General features: G+C 36.0%; 1 protein-coding gene across 10 annotated transcripts in view; it reads left to right on the top strand.

Moving 5' to 3' along the window:
- SYNE1 (spectrin repeat containing nuclear envelope protein 1) overlaps positions 1-25860 on the top strand; it is a 286469-nt gene that overhangs the window by 239022 nt on the left and 21587 nt on the right. For 9 of the 10 annotated variants that reach the window (XM_010707196.3, XM_019612919.2, XM_010707198.3 and 6 more), the window contains 12 exons: positions 1218-1312; positions 2230-2464; positions 3192-3386; positions 4719-4844; positions 5534-5689; positions 7556-7714; positions 8212-8378; positions 14904-15066; positions 18863-19050; positions 21632-21782; positions 24746-24928; positions 25377-25514. In XM_010707196.3, coding sequence (XP_010705498.1) covers positions 1218-1312; positions 2230-2464; positions 3192-3386; positions 4719-4844; positions 5534-5689; positions 7556-7714; positions 8212-8378; positions 14904-15066; positions 18863-19050; positions 21632-21782; positions 24746-24928; positions 25377-25514 — 1956 coding nt within the window. Of the gene's footprint in view, positions 1-1217; positions 1313-2229; positions 2465-3191; positions 3387-4718; positions 4845-5533; positions 5690-7555; positions 7715-8211; positions 8379-11441; positions 11637-14903; positions 15067-18862; positions 19051-21631; positions 21783-24745; positions 24929-25376; positions 25515-25860 lie in introns of those variants that run through there. The other variant, XM_031552458.1, reaches the window with a different exon arrangement.

Raw genomic sequence — 25860 nt, 5'->3', positions numbered from 1 at the left:
AAAACCCTTTCTTTCCCTCCTCCTTTCTTTCCTTTCTCCTTTCTTTCCCTAAGAGTTATGTTCTGTTTAATCTTTCAACGGTACTGTTAAGAAACTTGCCTCTTGTGATCCAACCATACCCTTCCAGCTTGACAGAAATAGATGTGATAGGAACTGAAATTTCTTCCTTCTTACTCAGCTTTCTGAAATCCTCAGACCCGTAGTATGTGGTTTTGGTGAAATTGCTCAACAGAGATGTTATTTTCCCTCTGTTCTTGGCTTGGTCATTCATAAGTGCCAAAGTATTCAAGGAACACCATCAAAGGCATCTTCAAGAAAATTAGGCAATACTGTTTCTTTTTATAGGAAAATCCATGAATTGAGTAACAATGTCAAAATTTGTTCAGTGATTCAGAGCCACAGAACTGCAATTTGAAAAATGACTATGTAGTAGTCCTGAAGTACATACAGTATGCTTGAGAAATCTAATTGTACAGGTGCCAGTTGGTATTTCACTTGGAGAATCTTGGCTTAAGTTCAGGCAGGGTAAATATCAATTTAGAACACCATTACTAACAAAAGAAAAAATATATTGATCATATTGATCTTCATACTAGCACAGTTTTCCTTTGAATCTCTCTGTAAAACATTTTGAGCATGGAATGTGTCTAGTCCTCGACTGACACCTAGATTGTACTTCATAAGAAGGTACCAAAATAAGGAAAGATGTTTCTAAAAATAAATTTAAGTATTATGCATCTAAGCAGTGTTTGCGTAAGTAGTACTTAGATAATTTTTGGTCATAAATAAAGTTACGTTTAAGTAATACAGGAGTTTTAAAAGTATTACAAAAAGTTCATTGTGGCAAGTGGGAAAAAAATGTAAACTAAATTGGAAAACATGGAAAATTAATTTCCGGCACATTAACTTGGCCAACCATTTGTTTTAAAGTAATTCTGTTGACTGCATAAAATTGTATTAAAAGTCTGTTCCACCAACCCGCAGACATTAAATTTAACAAGGGAAAGCATCTTAAACTTGTGAGAAAATAAGAAGTGCAATAGATACTCTGTATAGATATTCTTGTAAATTATAATACTGATGTCACAGTTGTACTCAGAGACATAATTCGTAACTTCCACTGATATTATTTAGCTTTTAAACAACTTTTGAAAATCTCAAAGAACTAATAATCATTACTAGAAGCAGTAATTCCATCCTTGTCTCTTGTGCAACAGCTATTCCAGGCAGAGATGTTCAGCCGTCAGCAGATTTTGCATTCAATCATCTCTGATGGACAGCGCCTCCTAGAACAAGGACAAGTAGATGACAGGTAGACATTGTTGTGTTTTTGCCGCTGCTGGCTGTGTGAAGTAAGACTTAAATTATTGGGAGATTTCTGAACAGAGAATGTTGGAAAAAGATGTCAACATTCGAGTCATGTTCTTCTGAAGCAGGCTTTACTGTCAACGTGGTTAAGCTATTAATCAGTTAGATTTTAAATAAGATTCTTCTTTAGGATGCCATGGGGCAGATGTGTTTGCATTTGAGAATGCAGCAGCCTTAAGGCTCCTTCTCTGATAATGATTTGTCTTGTATTGTCAAATAAATCACATATGTCTTTTCTGATGGAACTTCAAAACACCTTTCACTAAAAGACCCAGCCAGTTACATGCAGTTTGTGACAGCTGGAGATATACCTCCGAGAAGATCACCTGACGCATAAATGTAATTGAACAGAAATTCATTTCTGTCTCAGAGATTTTGTTTTATATAATTCTGGAAATCATGGAGAGTGACTGTCTTAACACTTGTGCATATGTACTGGCTTTGCTAAGGGTATCATGGTTTTAGTTTTAGAGTTTTCTTGTCGGGGAGGTTGCGAGAGTCTTGATAAGTCTTGATATTTTTCACCTGCTTTGATTTAGCTCAGGGTGAATCATGTAATCTTCATTCTTTCCTATGAATTTGGATAATTTAATTTAGCAAGAACTAAGTTTTTGTTGCAAGTAAAAGAGTTGTGATTTTTTTTCAATCTTGATAATTGGATCCCTTTGATTCTCCATGTATATGATCTGTGGAGTTCTCATCCTCAGTCAACTGTCATGAGAATTCAGTGCTTTTCTTCTAATGCTTAATAATTAGCAGACAAAAAACACTTCACGTTCCCTCCTCTCCATTTAATTTCAGTAAATAAATAGATTAAAGTATGAAAGCTACTGCAGATTTTTATTTATTAATTTATAATAGGGATGAATTTAATCTGAAGCTGACACTTCTGAGTAATCAATGGCAAGGAGTAATTCGTCGGGCGCAGCAGAGGAGAGGGATCATTGACAGCCAGATCCATCAGTGGCAGCGCTACAGGGAAATGGCAGAGAAACTACGCAAATGGCTGGTGGAAACGTCCTGTCAGCCAGTGAGCGGTCTGGGAAATGCTCCTATCCCTTTGCAGCAAGCTAGAGCATTGCTAGATGAAGTGCAGGTATGTCCAGTGTATTTGAAGAGGAAAAAACATACTTTTTTAAATTTTATTTTTAACCACCTTTATTATTTAAAAAGTACTTAAAAGTACATTAGTTTCAGACTTTCTGCTTCAATGAAAGCAGCATTAGATATCAGTTGTTCTTTAAAAATGTCATAGTCTCAGAAGCAAAGTTTTGATGGCATGTAATGGGAAATTTAAGAAACTCAAGCTTTGATTGTTTCTGGTTTTGCTTTCTAACTAACCTCATATTGAAGCTGTATTAAGAGCCACAATAATGTCCAATTTGAGGAGTGTTTTCTTGCTAACAAAAAAGATACTTGGAATGTCTGATGTGATCTTCATGTGAGGCTAACAATAACTATTTAGCAGCTTGGTGTCTTCAAGCTTTTTTAACTGGAAGATATTATATAAATAATAAAGCTTATAGAATAATGAGTTTTCAAAGAGCTGCTTTTCCTCAAGATCAGTTGAGATACTGATATGAATGAGGAGAAAAAGAAGTCTTCTATGTCTTTAACTCTTTGGAGAAATTTTCTAATGATCTGCTGCAGTAGATGATGGCAAAATAAAAGGTAGGGTAAAGCATTTGGGCTGCAGCTCATGCTTTAGTCAAGATATACAATCAAATAAAAGTTAGTTAAATACAGACTTGAGGATGAGTTGTAATTAATTACTCATTACAGTTAAAAAAACAAAGTTGACAAGAAACTGTTTATATTTGCAGCTTAAAGAGAAAGTTCTCCTAAGGCAACAAGGGAGTTATATCCTGACTGTGGAAGCTGGGAAGCAATTGCTGCTCTCTGCTGACAGTGGAGCTGAGGCAGCCCTGCAGGCAGAGCTTACAGAAATTCAGGAGCGATGGAAGAAAGTTAGCACCCAACTGGAAGAACAGAAGAAGCAGGTTACTTTATTACTGAAAGTAAGTATATTGGTTTTTTTTCTGTACTTTCAAGTTCACTATTTCTCATTCTGAACCACGATGAAGAAAAGTATTCTTAAGAGATGAGTACAAATACAAGAATTGCATGTATGTTAATAAGCTCATAATTTCACTACCTCTGGTTATAAAATATTTCAATATAGAAGTAATAATATTTTGCAGTAGGCTTATATGTTTCTTGATATCTTTTAACTGATATTTCCACACCCATCAGTGGTTATAAAGGATGTTCCTACTAGTCCTATTTTCAGCATAAAGCAATTATGTAATTGATTTTGCATGATACTTGTTAGCCTTTACACATATGGTATTGAAAATTAGATCTGTCTTATTCTCTCACATGACAATATCAATATCGACTTAACCAGTTTGTGTTTCCTTCACTTGTCTTGAGTATTTGCTGTCTTAAGTAATGCACTTAGAAGAGGGGGACTTGAAATTTTTAATGTAAACAGTCTTCAGAATTCCTACTAACCTCACTTTAAGTACAAAAGATGATAGTCTGGGATTTAAATTTGGTCTGTTCGTTTTTCCTTTTTGCTTATTTCATATGAGATAATAAAAATTGAACTTACTTGTATTAACAGAATGAGGCAAGTGCTTTTAAAAGAGTTTCAGAGGTCTAATAGAATTATGAACATGTTAATTTTGTTTGTAAGAAGGAAAGTGATACAAGAAAATTAAATATTATTTTGGAAAAGTTCCATTAAGTATATTTTTCCTCCTATTTCAAGTTTTTTTCCTTCTACCTCGGGTTCTAGTTGGATCTAGTTGCATCAGAAAATTTTAATCATGAAATCTTATATCTATGGAAATGAAAACTTCTGTCATATTGTGTCCCGGTGAAAATATAGGACTTGATGCTTGGAGGGAAGGAAGCAGGGAAATTACCACACAAATTGCACATTTAGAGAAGGTACTGCAGGTACTTCATTGTGACCTGAATTCACACTACTCCAAACTTTTTTTCTGAATCTTGATGCATCAGGCATTCAGGAAAGGAAGTGGAAAATCATTTGGAGAGTTCAAGTTTCCGAAAGGATGGAGTTGGAATTAGACAATGTTGCAATAGCAGGAGTCCTTGACTTCTATGTTTCTTCTCATAGAAACCAACAGAAAACAAAACAAAAATAACCTAAAAAAGATTGTAAATCCAGTTTACATATGAGCCTAGTTTTAAAAGAGAATTTCAGTACATGTTATTATTATGGAAATGTTTTCACTGTTTATGTTGATTGATTTGACTAACCACTAAATACAGTAAGTATAATCTAGATCTGAACTAAGTTCTAATAAACTTTCTGCCCTCAGGACTGGGAAAGATCTGAAAAGGGAATAGCAGACTCCCTGGAGAAGCTAAGATCATTCAAAAAAAAGCTTTCTCAGCCTTTGCCAGAACACCATGATGAGCTGAATGCGGAACAGATACGTTGCAAGGTAAAGTACTTCTCTGTTGACTGTTGCCTCATCTCTGGATGCTATTCTGCAGTAACATCTTTCATTGTTAACAGGCTTTACATTAATGACTGTGCAAAGCAACCAAGCATCTGTGAAAAGCTAAGAAGCTATCCTTGTAACATTTGGACAGTATAAATTCTGCAGGGTATTAATTGAAAAGTTCAAAGGGTGCAAATAGAAAAGATCAAAGATATTAGAATAGAGTCTAAAAAGTATTGTAGAAGTACTAAATATTGGTAAGTTTTTATAATACAAATTCTTGTTTCAAACTTAAGCTCATTATCTAAACAGTTCTCTTAGTGATTCTTATTTGAGGTGGGATTGCTGTTGTGGATCTTATGTACCATTTTTGTGTTGTATTCCTTGCAGTTGATAAATGTGATACAACTTGAAAGCATCTTCACTACAGAGAACTCTCAAAACCTTTGGAACTTTAGAGATATTTGGGTGCTAATTTGATTTGTGAATATTTGACACAAGGCTGATGTATCATTTTCTATTGGGTTTGAAAATATTGGTACACAAGGAGTTGGTATTTTCTTTTTATTTAAAACAAGGCTGAAGCAGTCCTCTTGAAATTGTGGATCTGCTTGGATATGACTTCGATTCAGTGAGATAAAAATATTCATCTTTGTACTTGTCCTTTTTGCTTATGTATATATTTTAAGGAATTAGAGAATGCTGTTGACGGATGGACAGATGACCTTGCACACCTCTCTCTGCTGAAGGAGTCCTTGTCTACCTATATAAGTGCAGATGATATTTCAGTCCTCAGTGAGCGTATAGAGCTTCTGCACAGACAGTGGGAGGAGCTGTGCCATCAGGCAAGTATAGTACTGAGCTTTGGTATGAGCATGCAAACTAAAAATGTTTTGGAGAGACAACTGAATGCAAGTGGACTCTTTTAGAAAAGATACATGTAAAAACTGGTAAAAATCATATTTGAGCACTTGCTGAATCGGGTATAACATCCCTTTAGTTCCCCTTAGTTATTGCTTAGATTTTCAGTTTTCTTGAAAATTGAGACCGTATATAAAACTTAAGAAGAAAAAAAAAACAAAAAAGACATGCTTGTGATGTGAGACTGCAGCACAGGGCAAACAGAAGTAATACAGTGCTTTTCTATGCTTTTGTGGAGGAGCTGTGTTCAGAAATGTTGTCCACTCCCCACTCAGCATTTCTTTCATACCTCCAGTTCTGCTGATGTTTTCTACCTCTTCAGATGTAGCGTCAGTGTTTCTTTAAGTCCAAGGGTGACTTGCTTGGCTGTGAAATGAGCTTAAGAGAGTTGTTTGATTTTTCAGGTGCAGAGTATTTTTTGCATCCTTTTTCACTTAGAGATTTGACTCCCTCATCCAGTTTTTCAGATTATTCCAATGTTATTCCTGTAGTTCAGTAGATGTTACTGTGCACATGTCTGGGGCTAGCTTGAAAATAGTTACCTTACATTAAGTTTCCATGAAGTCTTCAAAAACATCCCCAAAATAGGAAAAATATTTCTCAGTTAACAGTGAGAAACTTGTTATTAGTTTCATTTGAACAAGCCAACACTAATACTAACATCTAACCTATGGTTACTCACTAAACATATTAAGAGAGTAAAGGAAGGAGATGAGTAAAGAAGTTTTATCTTATTTTTGTACATTTTGAGTGCTTCAGGATGTAACCTAGTGCAACAGTGTTCAACCATTTCTTATTTCCGGAAATCTGCCATCAAGTTTAGAACCACAAAAAGGAAATGTTGAGATCGTGTATGCTGCTGTTAAACCTAACATGGTAGTCAGTGAACACACTTTTTTATGAAAGAGCAGATGCAGTCTTCATCTTTTCAGATGAAATGGTAACATAATGTCAGAAACAACTTAGAGTAGAATGAGGAAATAAGTAATGGTTCGACTATCTGAAACTACAGAGATGACTTTGCTGTTCACCTTCTGCTACCACTTTGATTTCAATTTCCATCCTTATCTGTCAAGGACGGACTGTTACTCATAGTCAGAGATGATAAAACCGCTATAGCAATATCTTAAACATTGCAATGCTTTTCTTCCTTCTTTATTAAATACAGCATTTGACTGTTTTATGTTTATTACCTACACGCTTGGGAATCCCTGAAGGTAACATCAAGATTTAGGAGAAATAGTTATCTATGGAATGAGTGTATTGAGACTCAAGTAGAAAGCTACTTATGCAAAAAATATTTACAGAAAAAAAGTGCATCTTTGCACTTATGCACAAATTGCACAGCTTAAGCCATGCTTTATGTGTATTTTTTTTTCCTGCTTTGATCAAGCATTTATACCTTCCTTTTTATATAATCTTTTAGACTAAAAAGAAACTATTGGCATGCTTTAACAGCTCCTGTAAGTTAGCCAAAATTGTAAAAAAAAAAAAAAGTGTTTTTTGCTCTTCTAGTGAAACCTGAAAGACACTATGAAAGAATATATAGATACAATACTGAGCCTAATATTTGAATGCCTCCCATTTTGCAGTAGAATTGCAAGAATCCTGAGAATAACACTTACCTCTAAACTCTCAAAGAATCATGCAGTTTTTGGTACAAATCCAGTATTTTGTAATGGAAGTAAGCACCTATGGTTCATCTGCAAATCCAGAGGAGTTCATACTGAGGCACAAAGTGCTTCAACTGTCTCTTAAGTTCATTCACTTTTTTTTCTGAATATTTTAAGGTATCTTTACGTCGACAGCAAGTTAGTGAGAAACTGAATGAGTGGGCTGTCTTCAGCGAGAAGAACAAGGAGCTTTGTGAGTGGCTGACACAAATGGAAAGTAAAGTTTCTCAAAATGGTGACATCGTCATAGAAGAAATGATCGAGAAGCTTAGAAAGGTATTGTGCAGCGCATGTACACTTACATATTTTCTTTTACTTTTTGCTTCTTTTGTGCTGCAAAGAGTATACTGAATTAGCTGAAATCAAGGTTTTACCTGAAATGGATGCTTCTAAGTTCCAGTGAGGCTGCGTATTTCTGTTCTCTTGCTGTGCAGCTTTTTCCTGTCTTTCTTCAGGTGGTACCATCCAAGATACCAGAAAATTATGTGAGTGTCAAGTCTGAGACAACCAATTGCTTTACTGAATGTCCAATCACACAATTTCCTGTTAGGAGTTTAACTATACCAGATGCTTTTATAGATGGGTTGTTTTTTTTTTTTCCTATTCTTCTGATAGAGTTGTTTGTCGTTATACTTTAATATTTAAGAGACTGTCCTTTATTACTAGAAGAACAAGAACACATTAACATTCACTGGTATTTTTGTATAGTTCCTTTAGTAATGTAAAGCAGAATGTATTCAGTATTTATCTTCTGATTGCACTTTTCTATTCAGGATTATCAAGAGGAAATTGCTGTAGCCCAAGAGAGCAAAATCCAGCTCCAGCAAATGGGAGAGCGACTTGCTAAAGCCAGCCATGAGAGTAAAGCATCAGAGATTGAGTACAAACTTGGCAAGATCAATGACAGATGGCAACATCTACTGGATCTCATTGCAGCCAGGTAAAACAATTGCTTTGTTTCTAATTGCTACATGAAACAGATGAATGTACTGGGCATCATGTAATTATAATGTTTTTCTTATCTGCCTTTCCATTATTAATCATGAATGAGTCTGTTCTCAGCCATCAACACAGTTCTGTGAAATTTACTCTCCTGTTTGCCTTTGTATCATTTCTTCATGTGTTATTTCTGCAAGTAAAAAGGAGATAATTCCAAACACTGTCTGCTATGTCTGAGTTACACAGGATTGGTGGCAGCCAGATTTAGTGAGCCTTGTTTCAATTCCATCTCACATTAGAGGAGATTAGATTAATTAAAAAAAAAAAAAAAAAAGGACAAGGCAGAACAATCTGAATACTGCATTTGTTATTTTGATTTGGATTTCCAGAAGAGCAGCTCCAAAACTAAGTCTGACTGATTGAGAAGATAGACATACACACAGCAAATTAAAGATTATCATCAAGGCTGTTAGAAAAAAAAATTTAACAGCAATTTTCATAACTTAGGGAAATACAGGACTGCTTGATGACATGTGAAAAAAAAAAACTGGCTTATTTGTTTCAGTATTTTTTGCCCTGAGTCACAGTACAACATCCCTCTGCTACAGACAGTAATTTTGGCATAGTTTTGTATGTGCATTTCATAAAATGTATGTATACTTTCTACTATTTTGCACTTCTCCAATTAAGTATGTATGAATTAATAATGCTTTAGCCTTGCATGCAACAAAAAGGTTTGCCTTGTTGCGTTATCTTCTTTTTAAAATCCATTTTCATATGATTTTACTGTGTTCCTACTCTGAAACCTGTAAGCATGCAAACAGTAAATTTCGTGTAAGCTGAAGCATTGTGGTGGTTCCATGTCCTTTTATAGCAGTTTGTTTTAAAGTAATGAAAGCTGTATACTTCTTGCAGAACAGTCAAAGTCAGGAAGTGGTGCATTGCTGCCAAGGCGACTGCTGGTTTCAGAGGATGTGATACATCACCAGTTGTTGATCATAACAGATATTTGCTGTATTTTTATGTGTCTTTAGAAACACCCACTCAGACAATTTTTCAAATGTTATGTGCAAATCATACCTTTAGGAAGTTTCTAGTGAAAAGCAAAATGACATTCAGAAATTGTAAAATGTTTATTTTAAAAATCTGTATTGTCTAGTATTAAAGATTAGTGCTCCATATAGAGACAGATAAGGGCGTCATTCTTAGGGTAAGGGGAGTAAGAGTTATCTGCTTAAACTTTTTATTCTGTTATCTTGAAGCAGGATGTCAAGCCCTAGCACTGGACTAACATACATGAAATATTTATTTACTTTTGTTTCCATAACTAAGCCATCAATTTAGCCTTTTTAATTAATGTGGGATATAAAGTACAGATTGGGAAATGACTGGCTGGAGAGCAGCCCTACAGATGGACATCTGGAGGTGCTGGTCAACAGTTGGCTTGGAATGAACAGTAGCTTGCCCTAACAACCAGAAAGGAAAGCCATATTCTGATGTGCATTAAGCGTAGCATAGCCATCTCATCAAAACTGATGGTTCTCCCAGTTCATTTAGCATTGGTGCAGCCTCACTTGCAATACTGTGTGCAGTTCTAGGCTCTCCAATTTAAGGCCCTTAACCGTCTGGTTAAAAGGCTGGAAGTTGAGTCCCTGGAGGAGCAGTTGAGGACACTGGGTTTATCACACATGTGAGAAAGGAAATTAAGGGATCATCTCATTGTCCTGTAAATCTTTCTGGAGTGGGGAAGTGGAAAAGGAGGTGTCCATCATTTCTCATGGTATCTAGTGACAGGACACATGGCAGTGTCTCAGAGCTTCATCAACGTTGGTTCAAAATGGAAATTAGGAAAAATTTAGTTACCAAGATGATAGCTAAGCATTGGAAAAAGCTTTCTGGAAGGGTGGTTGGTGTCCTGTATCTCTGTGTTTAAGAGGCATGTCGGTAATGCATTTAATGATCTGTTTTAACCTTGATGTTACCCCTGAAGTAGACTAACAGTTGGACTCAATGACCGTTGTAGGACTCTTTCAACCAGATCTAGGTTATGCTAGTCCATTCAATCTAGTGTGCCTATTATCATATGCAATTAAATATATAAACTTTTTCATTTCCAGACCTTACTGAAGTGAGAAAGGATGAAAAGTGTGAACGTTGCATTGCTAAAGTTGGGAAGTAAATCTTGGAAAGGATTGATGCTAAGTAATGGAGATTTTGCTGGTTCAATTGTAGTTCAGACTGATATCAATTAAAAGCCAGTTAAGTAATTCCAACTGACCAAAAACGTCTGCATCCTCCAAAGTACTTTTAGAAGACTGTCGAGTCTCTTGAGCATTTTGCTATGTATCAGAGTATGTTCCTATTTTGATACTTTTCAATTGGGAGTATATCACATAACATGAATTTTGGCTGCATTCAGCTAGTAAATGTGGATTAGTTTTTCTGGTGTTAAGAATAAAACACACCTTCTCTTACTCTGGATCCTTGACAGTGTTAATAAATGCACATTTTTTTCTTCAAAATCGCAGTCATACTTTGGAGCATTTTTCTTAGCGTTTTATTAGTACAGTATGGTAATATGAGTCTGAATCTTTACTTGTTGATTTTGTGCTTTATGATGGAACTTCTTCATTCCCTTGTAAAAGTCTTTCTCACGTTCTGTTCCCTTACCCACTTCTTATCTTTCTACTATGAGGAGGTCTGTAACTGAACAAAAGACAGCTACAGAAAGGCAGTTGTGTCTTTATCTAAAGACTTATCTTTCTATCTTTTTAAAAAATATTCATCCTTTAAGTGGAATTTGTTTGGTAAGTGTTACAGATGTTAACTGCCAGCAAGTACTGTATTTGCTGGTACTGTTCAGACTTTGCAAGGAAGGCTTTGTTGTATATTTTTTTTCCTCCGTTCCCCTTGCACTCATGATCCACATTCCTGGGGATCAAGTCTGGCATATGTTGATGAATGCAGGTTTTATTTAGAAACATGACCACTTGTCACCATTCAGGCTCATGTTATCAAGCAACGTCTGCTAACATTTGTTTGGCATGCAATATTTTCTGTACAGTACTCAGTAGCAAAGAGAAGTTTGTTTCTTTTCCTGCCCCCATACAAAGCACAGTGTTTGCAAGCTTTTGAACTGGAAGTTCTTTTTAATGCTGGAAAATTTCATGGTGGTGGCAGAGGATTTGCGTGCTGTGAGGATGGCGGAGGACGGCAGTGTGGATTCAGATCTCCCAGACTGTAATTGTGATATCACAAGGCAGGCAGCTATTTTTGTTTGCTTTTAACTGATGCAGTTCTTTCTGAAGTCTTGGTTTGCTGGAAAACTGGAATGTTGATATGTGGAAATCATAGCCTTAGTTGCTTTCTGCTCAATTTGAAATGTTAACAGTGAGAACAACCTTATTTTACAGCTAGTGCTTTTGGACCTCAGATTAGGATTTTATAACTAATGCAGACTTACAACTATTAACAACTTACTACAATTTCTTTGTTGCCTGAAAGAAACTTGACTGGTTTTACTGATGTTTTTAAATGAGTGTATATAACAGAGGCAAACTGTATTTCCTTGCTATCTGTGTCATTGTGGATACATGCAAAAGGCGGAGAAGAGGCTGTAAAGACAGGATTTCAAACTTTACACACTTAATTAGATCTGTCTTTGCATATGGATGAAAACAATTTAACTGCTTTTAATACTAGAACTCAAGCTACATTTCCTTAGATTTTTTATTCAACTCCTCTTTTGCCTTCTTCACATTTTCTTTTCTACAATTTTTTCTGGGTTTGTTCAGAGTTCTATAAATTCTCTGGAAGTGAAAACTGTGATCTGAAGAGCAATTATAATTGTTAATATCACTGTCGTGGTACACATTTGTACTGTCCTTTGGATTTTACATCTTTTTAAAACATAAAAACATAATTTTAAAACTGATTTTTTTAAACTGCTTTTAATGGTGACTTTTACCCCTACTGTTTTATAGAAAAAGTGTTTCTTGAAACCTTGTCTCTGGAGTAGAAATGTTTTTTCACTTGTGTTTTCTATTGGCTTTATACATGTTTAACTGATATGGTCTTAGTGGGTTTTTTTCATATTGTTTTTTAAGTTTAATATTAGCAACCAGTTGTCTGACAAATGACTAATACGTAGCTGTGAGTTCTATATGATGCATTGTTACAGATTTACAAGGCTGTTCCTGTTGAGGTTTAAGTGGATTCTAAGGCTTTCTGGCTTAGGACCAGTTGAATTAGAGGCTTTTGGGCTGTCTTTCTGCTCCGAATTGTTCTCTCTCTCATTTTTAATGGAAAATAGACATTTTAAAGTAATTACCTACGTAGAGGAACTGAGGTATTTTTATTTAGACATACAGAAATGTATTATAAGCCAGTTCAAACTTTCACATGAGTTTTCCTCGTTAGACCATAAAAACTAACAGTTCAATTCTGCAGTATTTTCCTTTCTGAGAGTCTTAAATATTTATGTAGCAATAATGATATAGATAGATATCTAAAACTAGTTTTAAAACAGAAATGGCATAGGTCCAGCACTTAGCTTTCAGTGTGAAGTCTTCATTATCAAGCATGGAAGTTAACTCAAATCTCTTGAAGTAGCATATATAGTGCTGCAACAAAGCATGAGATGATTATCTGAATAATTAAGTGTTTAAACATCATCTTGTAAATGAAATCTTCAGAGGTCAAAAATTACAGTTAAGTAGGCATCCCACATCCTTATATGGTTTCTAATTTTACCTTTGTCTCTAAGCAGAACTTTTAGTTTTGTTTTCAGTCTCTCAGGCCCTCTGCCATTAACACAGGAAAGTGGGGTTCTGATCTGTTATATTTTTACAAGGGAGCCACATTTTTCTTGCATACACATTATGTAATCATTTGTGCACAGGCACAGTGTTCAGTGAGATGAAGAGCTTAGGTGTCTTACCTGCTAATGTTCAGAAGGAAAATTTAGATATACTTGACATAAGAGTAGATTTTCAGGATGGCTGGAGCCACTCTAGAGTTCAGAACAAAAAAAAAAAAAAAAAGGAAGCTAAAAAAGGAAGCTCAGGATGTTCCAAGAAGCACTCCTTTATTTGCTTCTATTTGTACCATGGGCAAGGAATCTGTTGTGTTAGATTTTGGTACAAATAAAGAACACTATGAATAATAAAGATAGTGAGGTGAGGGAAGGAGTTGTCCTTACCATGAATATATATTCAATATGTCATTTTATTTTTCTTTTTGTCTCTTGAGGTCATATGACTGAAAATAACACTATTTGAGTGCTTTTACTGTTGTTTCCCTTCCCCTCCCCCCCTTTTTTTTCTGTGTCTGACAGAGAAGTAGTCCTATTCTGTCTGAATGGAACAAAGAGGGTATTTTCTGATTGGCAAAGCCAATCAAATGTGGCCAGGCAAGGTTTAAATAAAAGCCAGCAAGGAAGTTAGAATTCTGTAACACTGCAAGTGGGACATGTCTGTTTCACAGCTTGAGTATGGAAATGTTGGAGTAGTTTTTCCTGTACACACGTATGATGCAACTCATTGTTCCCTTTCCCAGTCCAGCACTCATGCAATAGAACTCATGCATGCAGCCTTAAAGGTATAAGCAGAAAATGGGCTGGATTTTATTATGTTTAGACTGACAAACTGTGAGTTCAGATGGGTGATAACCAACCTTCTTTTCTGTTGTAAGAGCAAGGTCCAATTGGTCCAAAGCCACAAAACGCTGTATGTGTAGCACACACATACAGAGGGAAAAGTGCCCCAGGTTGCTCTCCTAGTATCTCTCCAAGGCTAATGACATAGTTGTGTTTTGGAATACCCTGACGATAGGGAGTGGGCAGTTTTCCAGCATGATTGAGTTGTCTTCAGTTTCTTCATAGCTAGATTTTTCGATTACCAATGTTTTTTTCAAATTCACAAGAGTTTTTTTCTTCTGTTCATAACCCTGCCAATGAGACTTTGGTATGGAAGGTGCATTTGAACTGTTCTTAGGCATGTCATAAAGAGCCAAACATTTGACTATCTGTATGTACGATCTAAAAAGAAAAAAAAAAAGATTTAACAGTCTTGTCATTTTTAAAGTCGATACTGAGATCTCAGTATTTCTCTTCAGTGGGGAGAGGACACCCATAGTAGTCTCTCAGGGATCAACTGCACCTTCTGCATTAAATATAGAAACACCTGATAAATTAGTGTTTTGGAAAAAATGTAAATTGCTCTGTTTGAATTATAGATAGTAGGCATTTTCTTTGTATGATGGACCCAGAAGTCTGATTCAGTCCAATTTAGTTGGTCTATTCTCAGCTAAAGGAATCTCTTAAAGCTTTCTGATATTGAAGTACTTGAGAAGTTATATAAACATAGAAGAGAATGTTACTCAAAATTATTTGTGGTACATGATGGAAAACTTTAAAGCAATTTAGATGGCAACGTCTGTTTCTTTGAAATCTTCCTGAAACACATAATTTAGAACTTCTCCTTCAGGTTGTAGCTTCAACATGTGCCCCATTTCTTTCTCTTTACAGGGTAAAGAAGTTGAAAGAAACGCTAATTGCAGTGCAGCAGCTGGATAAGAACATGAGTAGCCTGAGATCGTGGCTTGCTCACATTGAATCAGAGCTGTCCAAACCAATTGTCTATGAAACTTGTGACTCTGAGGAGATACAAAGGAAGCTAAATGAACAGCAGGTAAAATGCTTATCAAGTGAACAGTGGTATGGGGAGAATTGAAATAGTGTGTCTCTGGTCTGCTTTTACCCAAATCAATGCCAAGAGGGCAGAAGGTTAAAAAAAAAATGTTCAAATATCAAGGCAAGTGGTGCTTACTGTGTCACTTATAGAGCCTTCTGCTGGCTTTGACATCGAATCTACCTGGAGCTGTTTGACATTCCCAAGAAAGGTAAGGCACCAAGAGATGTATCTTGAACAAGCTATTGCAATTGTTTTTCCTTTGGGATTTGTCATTTTGGGTTGTTTGAATTGTCTGTTACAAAAAGCAAAACTGACACCTATTAGACCTTGCAAATTTTGCACATGCTTGGGAAGGACTCTTTTAGCAACCTTTCTAACTTGGTTTTATTTTGCAGTTTGTTTTGAGAATCACATTGCACGCAAAGATGCATGAACTATACAAGTGAATTTAAAATCAGTTGTTTTACAGCACATAAAGCGTTTATGCAGTCCTGGAACAAAACAGTCAACATTAAAATAGGCAAAAAAAAAAAAAACGTCAACTAGTTTTTTGGCATTACAATTGATGTTACTACTAAGAGCGTTAACTATAATTTCTATTTATTGTTCAAATTCACTGCTACTTTATATACCTGCTTCACAGATTATGGCTCTGTGCAGTAGAAGAAAATATGTGGGTGCTTCGGCTGCCCAGTGTAGTTTTATTCAGAAGCACTTTACTGGGAAAGACTGTTCTATTGTGTTTTTGTTGGTACTTATTTAGCAGAAATACCTTTTTGGTGCCTCACTGAAGATGAGTTATATGCTTTTCTGAGTTCTTTCATGAGAGAAGAAAGAAATGTGTGGGAAGTGGAGTGCCAGAATGCTTTGGAGACAGTTTATTTATGAAGTACATTAAGTGGAATTTTGATCTTTAAAACTGAGTGTACAGTTGAGGCCCAGGAGCCTTCTCAGATTTTTTTATGGATCCCCAACTGATTTGCTACATGGCTGTGCAGAACTGCTTATTAATATTCTATATGCAATTTGCAGAGGGTTAATAATTTATAACACGCAAGTATCACTAATGAATTGTGTTTCTGAGATGGTAAAGTGCTGGGCAGGGCTAAACATTGCTATCAATTAACTAGATGCTCAGATTTTTTTCTAACATCTTTGTGCAAACATTCCATAGTTTTGTTATACCCACTCCTTGTGGGACTTACTCTGGGTATGGTGACTGGTGTACCTCTGCTTTCTACTGTTTCCTTAAAAAGGTACCTGTGGAGTGACAGCATGCAGCAGTTTTCTATGGAAGTCTGAGTGGTTTCACTGGAACTGTAAAGGGGAGAAATAGAGGTTAATTTTATACTGGGAAGATACCATGTTTGGAATCTTGATGATTTGATTTGATAATGCTGCAGACTGTGGTCATCATTTAAAAACAAAAAAACAAAAGCAAACAAACAAAAGAAACATTCCAGTATGGCAACCAGTATTTTTGTTACTAGGAGGCTATATCTCTATTCATTTTATCTTAGAAAGCCATTACGTTGGCAATCTCAAATATTTTATCCCTCTTTTTTCTTCCCTGTTAATGTTCTTTTCCATACTTAATCTTCCACTGAGGCCATTATCTTTCCTGCTCATACTGCTACCAATTGCTCATGTACAACATTGCGTTAAAAATATTATGCTGTGAAAGAGAAGGGACAAATTCCACCTCTGTAACTTCATTGTCTACTTCCCAGCATCATCTTCAGCCAAGAATGAGCTTTGGAGGTTGCTGGTCTCTGTAGTGAAATTAAGAGGCAATTCAAACTGGATATCCTGGGGAAGGTAGTGTAACCTCACTGCAGCATTTTCCAAGGATTGACAGCTGTATTTCAAAAGTTACTTGTTTACTATCTCAGCCTGCTACCACTTGAAATTGAAAAATTGTGTTTGCTTTTGTGATGATTAAAAAACCCAACCTGTATTTAGGTGACAGTGACGTGTAGAAGTAATGCTCCTTCTGTAAACTAACCAAAAGGCTAATTGTTTTCTAATAAGCATAGAAAATTTAAAAAGCTGAATCTTGGAGAAAAAAAATAGCTATCACTTGTTAAAAAAAAAAAAGTTCCGAATGTGAATAAAAATTTAATTCTTAGGAATCCTCAGGACCACCAATGTGGCAATTCTATCTACTGCTCTACTCCAAAACAGTGAAGAGGAGATTGTATTACCTGAATTTGCTTAATCTCAAATTTCATAGCTGTCTGATGTATGTGTTTTGTATTGTATCGAAGGTATTTATAGCATCCACTCTAATATAACTTTGAAGGATAGGGAGAAAAAGAATAAGTACAGTGTGATGGAAGACCATTTGCTGGACCACAACTGAAGGAGAAAATACTATGATTTTCCATTTTATGGTCTTGTGTCAATGCTCATAAAACATCCTTTTGTTTCACAGATGACAAGATGGAATTAGGTTATTAATTTAAGTTACAGTAAGTTATTCATCATCACAAACAACCAAATCAGATGACTGATATAAGATAACATTGCTCCATTTAAAATTTGATGGAATTTTTATATACCACATTCAGACCTCATTTCCTGCTGGAAGACTATTTCAGAACTTCATATTTCTTGTTGTTAGCAACATTTGTCTAGTTAGAGCTTGAGTTATGCAGGCAAAATATGTTGATGCTAAATTAATTTTTGTGTTTCTGCTTTTCTTTACTAGTAAAGTTATAAAGAGTACTTTATCTCTACTTAGCCTCAGACTACCAAGTTCTTGTTCCCCTAAAGAAAGTTTCCGATCTTTAATTACCCTAGCTAAGGTAATTTTCTTCATCTGAACCGAAAGTAAATCTAATATTGTAGATGCAATCTTCACTTTTTGATGTAAACACATCAGTACTTCTTGGTTACTATTTGGGTTATGTTACCTTGACCTTGGTCCTAATTTTTCCATCTGATATTCTGATAGTTCATTGCAAATTTAGACAGAAGCTAAGGAGGGTTTCTTTTCCTTGTGCTTATCCAAGAGAAATAGTCAATTACTTTCATAGCTCGTCTCAACTTGAACCAGTAGCTCAAGACAGTAGTAGAAAAGATCCTTCAGGAAGAAGCATTGTTACTAGTGTACCACAGTCACAACCAAGGAAACAGCATAAGAAATAATACAGATCACATTTAATTTGTGCTGAGACAATGAAAATGCATTTTCTTTCTGTCCTAAATCTTCTTCTATGCTTTCATTTAAAATGCTGTGAATTTTGAAATCTGAAGGAAAATATTTCTTACTAAGTATGCACTGTTTGATGTGTGCTATTGCTAGTCACAGTGTCAGATGTGCCACTGTGGAGCTAGCTCACCTTTGTGAGTAGGCTTACAAAGGATACCTCCATCAAACCCTGGCTGTAGATATGAACAGGTTTGTGGTTTTTTTGCCACACTTCTCTTACTAACTTCTGCTTTACATTCTCTGTGATAACAGTGAAGGGCTGGGAATAATCGCACCATTTATTGGTAATGTTGATTAAATGTATGTGAAAGATGTTCAGCTGAGCATGCAGTTTGTCCCAGCTGATGGTCTGATATTCGTAGGCTCTCAGGGAGCTGTTCATGCTGCTAGATTCTCTTAAGCTTCATTGATAACATTGCATCATCACTTGTGCTGTCACAAGCACAGTATCTGTTTCAATTTGTTGGTTGCTTTTTTTGTTTGCAATTGTATTAAGTTCGTTTTGAAAAGTAGAGCAGAAACGCATCTATGTTTACATGATTTGTGATTTCTCTTAAGAATTAATTTCTTCATCAACAGGAACTTCAGAGAGACATAGAGAAACACAGCACTGGAGTGGCATCTGTTCTCAATTTGTGTGAAGTGCTTCTTCACGACTGTGATGCCTGTGCCACAGAAACAGAGTGTGACTCTATCCAGCAGGCTACACGCAATCTGGACAGAAGGTGGAGGAACATTTGTGCAATGTCAATGGAAAGGCGACTTAAGTAAGTCTATAATGCTGACAGTATTTCTTTCCACATGCACAAATACAGGGTGGGATGTAGGTGATAGGTTTGTATTACTAGAAAAAAAAAAAAAAAAATATCTACAAATCAGAAAAAAGAACATACACTGAATGGAAATAAATAGTTATTGGGCTGTGGGAGAAAAAAAAAAGTTGCATTATTTTGTGCCATTATACAAAGTACAGTATATTACCAAATTTTGCTCACATGAGGCCTTTGATGGAATAGTGTCTGATTTCACTTATTTCATAGTAGTAATGAAAAAGAACTTAGAGGAAATTTAGATGTAGCAATGATTTCAAAAGGTTTAGAAAGCATGAGCAAAGAGACAGAATTGTAATACGTACGTGTATCCTACAACTTCTTAGACTGATGATAAAACTAATTATCTAATTAGGGTTTTCATATACTTAATGTTCCTCAGCAGTTTCTTACATAAGAAAATTTTGATTTGGAAGAATTTTAGGAATTAACACTCATCTGAAATTTCTTAATCTGACTACCTTAGTTGAACAAGCAGAGCTAGTAATATCTGTGTACCTTGGGTTTGGTCTTATTTACATTCATGACCCACATGCTTAGACCATCTGTACACTGCATGCCCATGGATTCCAGACATTTGTATGGAAATGCTGGATGGAAATATGACAACACAGTAGAAAAACAGAGGTCAATAGTTTTCTATTCCCATCTAGGATAGCATGGATGAATTTGATAGCCAGAAATATGTAGACTACTTTGAGCTGATGGGGCTCTGAGCTGATCATTAATAATGCATGTTCATGTAGCTATTTGAACTATATTTATGATGATATTTTCTGTATGTTTTTAAGTTATTAATCTAGGTAAGTTTTATGGATTTTCAAAATGCTGAATTGAACTTTCTATTGTGGGGTGCTCTTAATGTACTTAGGGACCTATTATTTATTGACTTATTTTAAGCAAAGAGTTTGTTGTTTTTGTTGTCCTGCTTCACATCTGGAGATTGCTATCTTTAAGTAATTTTATATTGTTTCCATTTTAATTTGTGCTGTTAATAGATTTGTAATAGTAAATTAACTGAGCTATAATTATTTAGAACTTTACTTCTTATAGAAGCAGTTTTTGATTTGAAAGAAAAATAAAATCCAATGTCAAAATTCAAGTTCAACAACATATAATCATTAAAGTTTGAATTTTGCCTTGGAGTATTGCGTGGATCAGATTCCTGTCTCTCTCCTACATATGTAAGATATGGGAAAACCATATATCTGCAAGAGCAGACAAAGTTCTGCTGTAATAGAACCTCTACTCAAAAAAGATCTTATTTTGAAGTTCTTGGGATTTCACAGTCATTAAGCCAATTTGGACACAGAGTAAAGAGCCAACCATTATTTCACATACTCAACTGAAGTCAAACATGACGGCTACTCCAAAAGTAATGCCTCCTATTTTTATCATATTGGCCCACAATGTCAGAGGCTGATGTTGGTGGTTTGGCAGTAGAGATGGAGCCTTCCCAACAATATTCCATTACATTTTGTTGCTGTACAACATATGGCAGCATAGGGGCAGTCAAACAAAACAACATCTGACATGGAAGTGTGTGTAAAGCCATGGTGTATAATTGAATTTCTTCATGCGAAAAAATTGCACCCATTGACATTCATTAACACTTGCTGAAGATTTTTTGGAGACCAAACAGTGGATATGAGCACAGTGAGGTGGTGAACAGTGTGTTTCAGCAATGGCAACTGTGTCGTGAAAGACAAGCTATGTTCTGGACAGCCATGCAGCTTTCCACAAGCATGGCATGCAGGCTCTTGTTCATCACTGGCAAAAATGCATAGTGAATGGTGGTGACTGTGTTGAAAAGTAGTGTTTTGTAGCTGAAAATTTGCTCTACCAAGGTGTGTTATGGTGCTCTTTGTATCTGTTATAGTTTACATGGAAATGAATAGAAGACATTACTTTGAAAGCATCCTATGTAGTTTATTTGAAAAGTTTGTATAAATTTTACCTTTTTGATTGGAAAAAAAAAACAAAACAGGTACAATATAAATTGGGAGATAATATTTTACCACTTGTTGGTGAATGCCAAAAAAGCCAAGCAAGGTCATATCCCTTTGCAGTGAGGAATAATGACCAAGAAATTTAAAATGTGTGCTGCAACATCTCCAGTATTCGATTAAAAAAAAAAAATACTGCAGTTGAAAGTAGTGTTGAATTTCTAATCTCTGAAAGATTGGCTTAGGTACCTACGCTAGTCTTTATTTCTGAAGTTATTTAGTATGTGCTATTATTTTTTCCAACTCCTATTGCATGCTTATAATGTTCTTTTTTATACTGTTACCAAAATTAGATGCATTAAAAAAAAAACGCCATCGTCTTATTCCAGCTCCGTCTGGAATGAGCTGATCTTCCCTGTTGCCTGTTTATCAACCCTGCTGTCTTAGTTAGATTAAGAGCCAGTTATTGTCTGATGCAGTAATCGTTTGCTGTTGTTGATGATTATTTAAAGTGCTGTAGGTCATCTGGCCTTCAGTCTGAGCATTCGCTTAGTTTCCATTATCTATTGCAGAATTGAAGAGACGTGGCGGTTATGGCAAAAGTTTTTGGATGACTACTCTAGATTTGAAGACTGGCTAAAAAACTCTGAGAGGACAGCTGCTTTCCCAAGCTCCTCTGGTGTGCTTTACACAGTTGCTAAGGAAGAACTGAAGAAATTTGAGGTGATTTTTAACACTTGAAATTCAATATCTGCTGATCACATTACAGCAGCCAGCTGGTGCTCTTCCTTCTCATACACAAGTCACTCTGCAGACACTGTATTAATATAATGGAGTTTATGGTTTTGCAACTGCCCTCACTGGCAGGTTTCTAGTTGAAGGTGGAAACAGAAAATGTTAATAAGACAATCCAGCCTTACTTGCTGTTTTTTCACCACAGTTAGATCTCTTGGCATCTTTTTCTTCTGTAGTTCTTTGATACTCAGTCAGTAAGTACTCCATAGCATTCATTAATCTCCCTTCAGTAAGTACATCTTCAAATCTATGTCTATGTCCTAGCTTTTGCTTTGATTTGTATCCCTTCACTTCTTTCTGTAACACTCTGACTTCAGCGCTCGGTCATCTTTCCTTGTTTGATACAGAGTAAGGTGTCCCCATGTGAGATCCTTATCCTTGAAATGTATGTGCATGCAAGTATTGTTTTAGGTCCACATGATGTCCCTCTTGATTTAGAAGTTAAATGTATACTTAAATGTTGACAAGCTGTCACTTTAGTTAGTGCTTAACAGCTGGTTAAATAACTCTGTCATTTCTCCTACAATGTGGTGCCTTGTCTCATGTTTACAATGGGCTGCAGGCATATGTATAAAGCATACATAGGTCATGCTGCTAATTGTAGGTGAAAATCACAGAATAATAGAATCAGAATAGCTTGGGCTGAAAGGGACTTTAAAGATAATCCAGTCCCAACCCCCCACCATGGGCAAGGTTGCCACCCACCCGATCAGGCTGCCCAAGGCCCCATCCAACCTGACCTTGAATGCCTCTAGGGATGGGGCATCCATAGTTTCTCTGGACAATCTGTTCCAGTGCTTCACTGCCTTTGAGTAAAGAAATTCTTCCTCATGCTTAACCTAAATCTCCCCTATTTTAGCTTAAAGCCATTACTCGTGTCATATCACTACACTTCCTGATAAGGAATTCATCTTCAGCTTTTCTGTAGGCTCTACCTTTAGGTACTGGAAGGCTGCTATAAGTCTCTCTGCTGCTTTCTCTTCTCTAGGCTGAACAACCCCAGCTCTCACAGATTTTCTAGAGGTGATCCAGCCAGATGATCTTCTGCTCAGTTTTAGAATTTCAAGAATATCAAGATGGGAGAGAAAACTGTTTTTGAAGAAGGAAAACAAATTGTTTAGGCAATACTGTAAAAAGCCAGATGCTATAAAGTATTTCCTCTGAGGAAGAAATGCAGATTTTAAACAGTGTCTAACACCAGTTAATTCTATTTAATTTAACATTTAATTCAGAAACAAATTGTGAAGCACTGATTCAGGTTTTATTTTTGACATTTGCATTTCCAAATGCCAGGTTCACTTGTTAAACAGCCTTCTTGATTAAGGTGAGGTCTGGACATGAGTACTCTGTCTCAGACTTTCTTCCCATTGTCATTTTACTTAATGATCAGGATTTAAGTGTCCTGTTTAGCAAGCCATCCTATGAGAAATAGTATCAAAAATATCTTGGCTGTCTTTGATTTTCACAGCTGACCTGATATTATCCAAAGTCTGCTTCGCTGACTCTCAGTTTCTATGGTGACCTTCTGTCTGCTGTAGACTTGTGGAATTTTTACTGTCTACAAAGTGTCAATGGGAATGGGAACTAGCTGCAAAGTGAAGTTTAGCTGCCTTTCTAGAAGTTTCTAGAAACTTGTTTTCACTACATTTGGGTTCTTTCTTCTTTTTCCTCCTCTTCTTCATTATTTGTTTTCTTCCACTACCAAAATGGAAGAATGGAAGAGGCAACAACTCAGTGTTCAAAATTTAGTGGAATTCAGCAAATTTACTGTAAACTCAGCAACCGATAAATAATAACTGAACCAATTTTCTGCTTTAGCTGACAATATTTTTCTAACTTTATTTTTCCCACTGTATGCTCAGTTGAATCAGTTGAATTAAAAACAAAAACAAACAAACAATAACAACAAAAAACACACACAAAAAAACAGCGAACCATGTAAGAACCTTTCAATTCCTGAGCAGAGATCAGAGCTGACTGTCACTTAAATAACAATACAAAGTCAAACTGGTTCCCCCGCAGTTGTTTTCCTGAGAAATGAAAAGAGGCTATAGGATGGAAGGCAACACATGAATTCTTGTGTATCTGAACTGTGTAAGCACAGCAAACAAATGCACTGTTGTTCTTTTTGCTGGACATGTCTTGGTAACAGGTGAAGCAACAACTGCGTGCTTGTGGATTGCATGGTCCTAGTAAATACAGTCATATTTATGCCTCTGCTATGAAAATGATCTCCCTTGTTCTCCTTGTACAGTTTTAAGTGAATTCACTTTTGCTGAGCACTTCATTGCATTTATAAACCCATTTGATTCTTGTTGGTTGTCCTCTACTCAATTTAATAGTTACTTAAACAAAGGGAATAGTTACATTGAGAAGACGGTATGGGATTTGACATTTTTCTTTTTTCAAACCTACTTCTCAATCTCTCTCTTGTCTTTTCATAAAAATGTGCTTCTTTTAAGCTTGAGTACAATATGGAGATTATGTATCATTGAGGATAAAATCCTGTGTTAGCTGTTTTTAATGAAATTTTCTCTACAGAAGTGTGTTATCCATTACACTTATCTAGTCCTTAGTAAGGGTAGTGTCCAGTTTGGGGAAAGACTGTTTATTTGCATTTTAAACAATACTGGAGAGCAAGTTTGTGATACAACAGTGGAAGCAAAAAATTGTTCACACGTGTTCAAGAGAAATATGATGAAGTAGTTTATAAGTTTTCCTTTGCTTGATTTTCTCTTTGTGACAGTGGTAGAGGACATTTTTTTGAAACGTGATTAATAATTTTTGAAGAGATTAATTCAGTCAACTCATCGCATGGTGTTTTCTCTAACACGCTTTGTGGTATCTATTCAAAACATGAAGCTGATGGGGTCTTATGCATTATTCTTTAGGCCTTCCAGAGACAGGTGCATGAAAGTCTGACTCAGCTGGAACTGATTAACAAACAGTATCGCCGACTGGCCCGGGAGAACCGCACTGATTCCGACTGCAGCCTCAAGCAGATGGTCCATGAGGGGAACCAGAGATGGGACAATTTACAAAAGCGAGTTACCTCCATCCTGCGCAGGCTAAAAGTATTTTTCTATTTTTAAGCTTTCACTACGGTCCTTATGAATCAAGGGTGTTCCAAAAGCTTCCAGATTAATGCATTTGCAGAGTTTTTGAGAGGATTTCTGCCTTCGGAAAAAGGGAACTTATTCTTTGATTACTTCAAAGAGGACTGTAGTCTATAGGCAAATGCTTGATGCCCTTGAATACCACCTCCTTCTTAGTATTCAACTTTCATATATCTGCTAATTGCAGATGAAGGTGGTATTACTGAAGTGGAAACCCTAGAAATCATGTTGGAAAAAGGTGTATGGATTTTGGGTTAAGTTTGAAGGGCATGAAAATTGTTTCTCTGGAGAACTACTATTGTCATTTTTTGTTGCTATTATTATTTGTTGTTAAACAGCTTATTGCTGTTTTTTGGAGTCCTTTTAGTCATTTCACACCACTCCATTTCCCACTCCTCATCCCCAGCATTTTATTGGCCAGCGTGAGGAGTTTGAGACAGCACGTGATAGCATCCTGGTGTGGCTAACAGAGATGGATCTGCAGTTGACCAACATAGAGCATTTCTCAGAGTGTGATGTCCAAGCAAAGATAAAGCAACTTAAGGTAAAAAAATAATGGAATGGAAAGAGAAGGAGGGAAGAGAAAATAAATATAAATATTCATAGAGGGAAAAAAATTAATAAACATTATGCCAAAGAGCAGTGTGATACAGCTTGATTCTTGCAGGTTGACTTCATCTTCATAAGTTCTGGTTTATGTCAGGTTTCAATGCAGACTTTTCTGACAGAGTAAAAGATCTTTCAGCAGTGAAAAATTATCAGAAAAACAAGGGTGATAGTTCTCTAATTAAAGGAGGAATTGTCAATAAAAGTAATGGCAGGTGTCCACTATTGCTGACACCTAATAATTACTACATTTCAATGCAAAACATGCATTATTTGGTGTAAAA

This window comes from Meleagris gallopavo, chromosome 2, assembly GCF_000146605.3.
Source record: "Meleagris gallopavo isolate NT-WF06-2002-E0010 breed Aviagen turkey brand Nicholas breeding stock chromosome 2, Turkey_5.1, whole genome shotgun sequence".
Lineage (NCBI taxonomy): Eukaryota > Metazoa > Chordata > Aves > Galliformes > Phasianidae > Meleagris > Meleagris gallopavo.
Note: the sequence above shows the minus strand (reverse complement) of the source record. Positions and strands in the feature narration are given on the sequence as shown.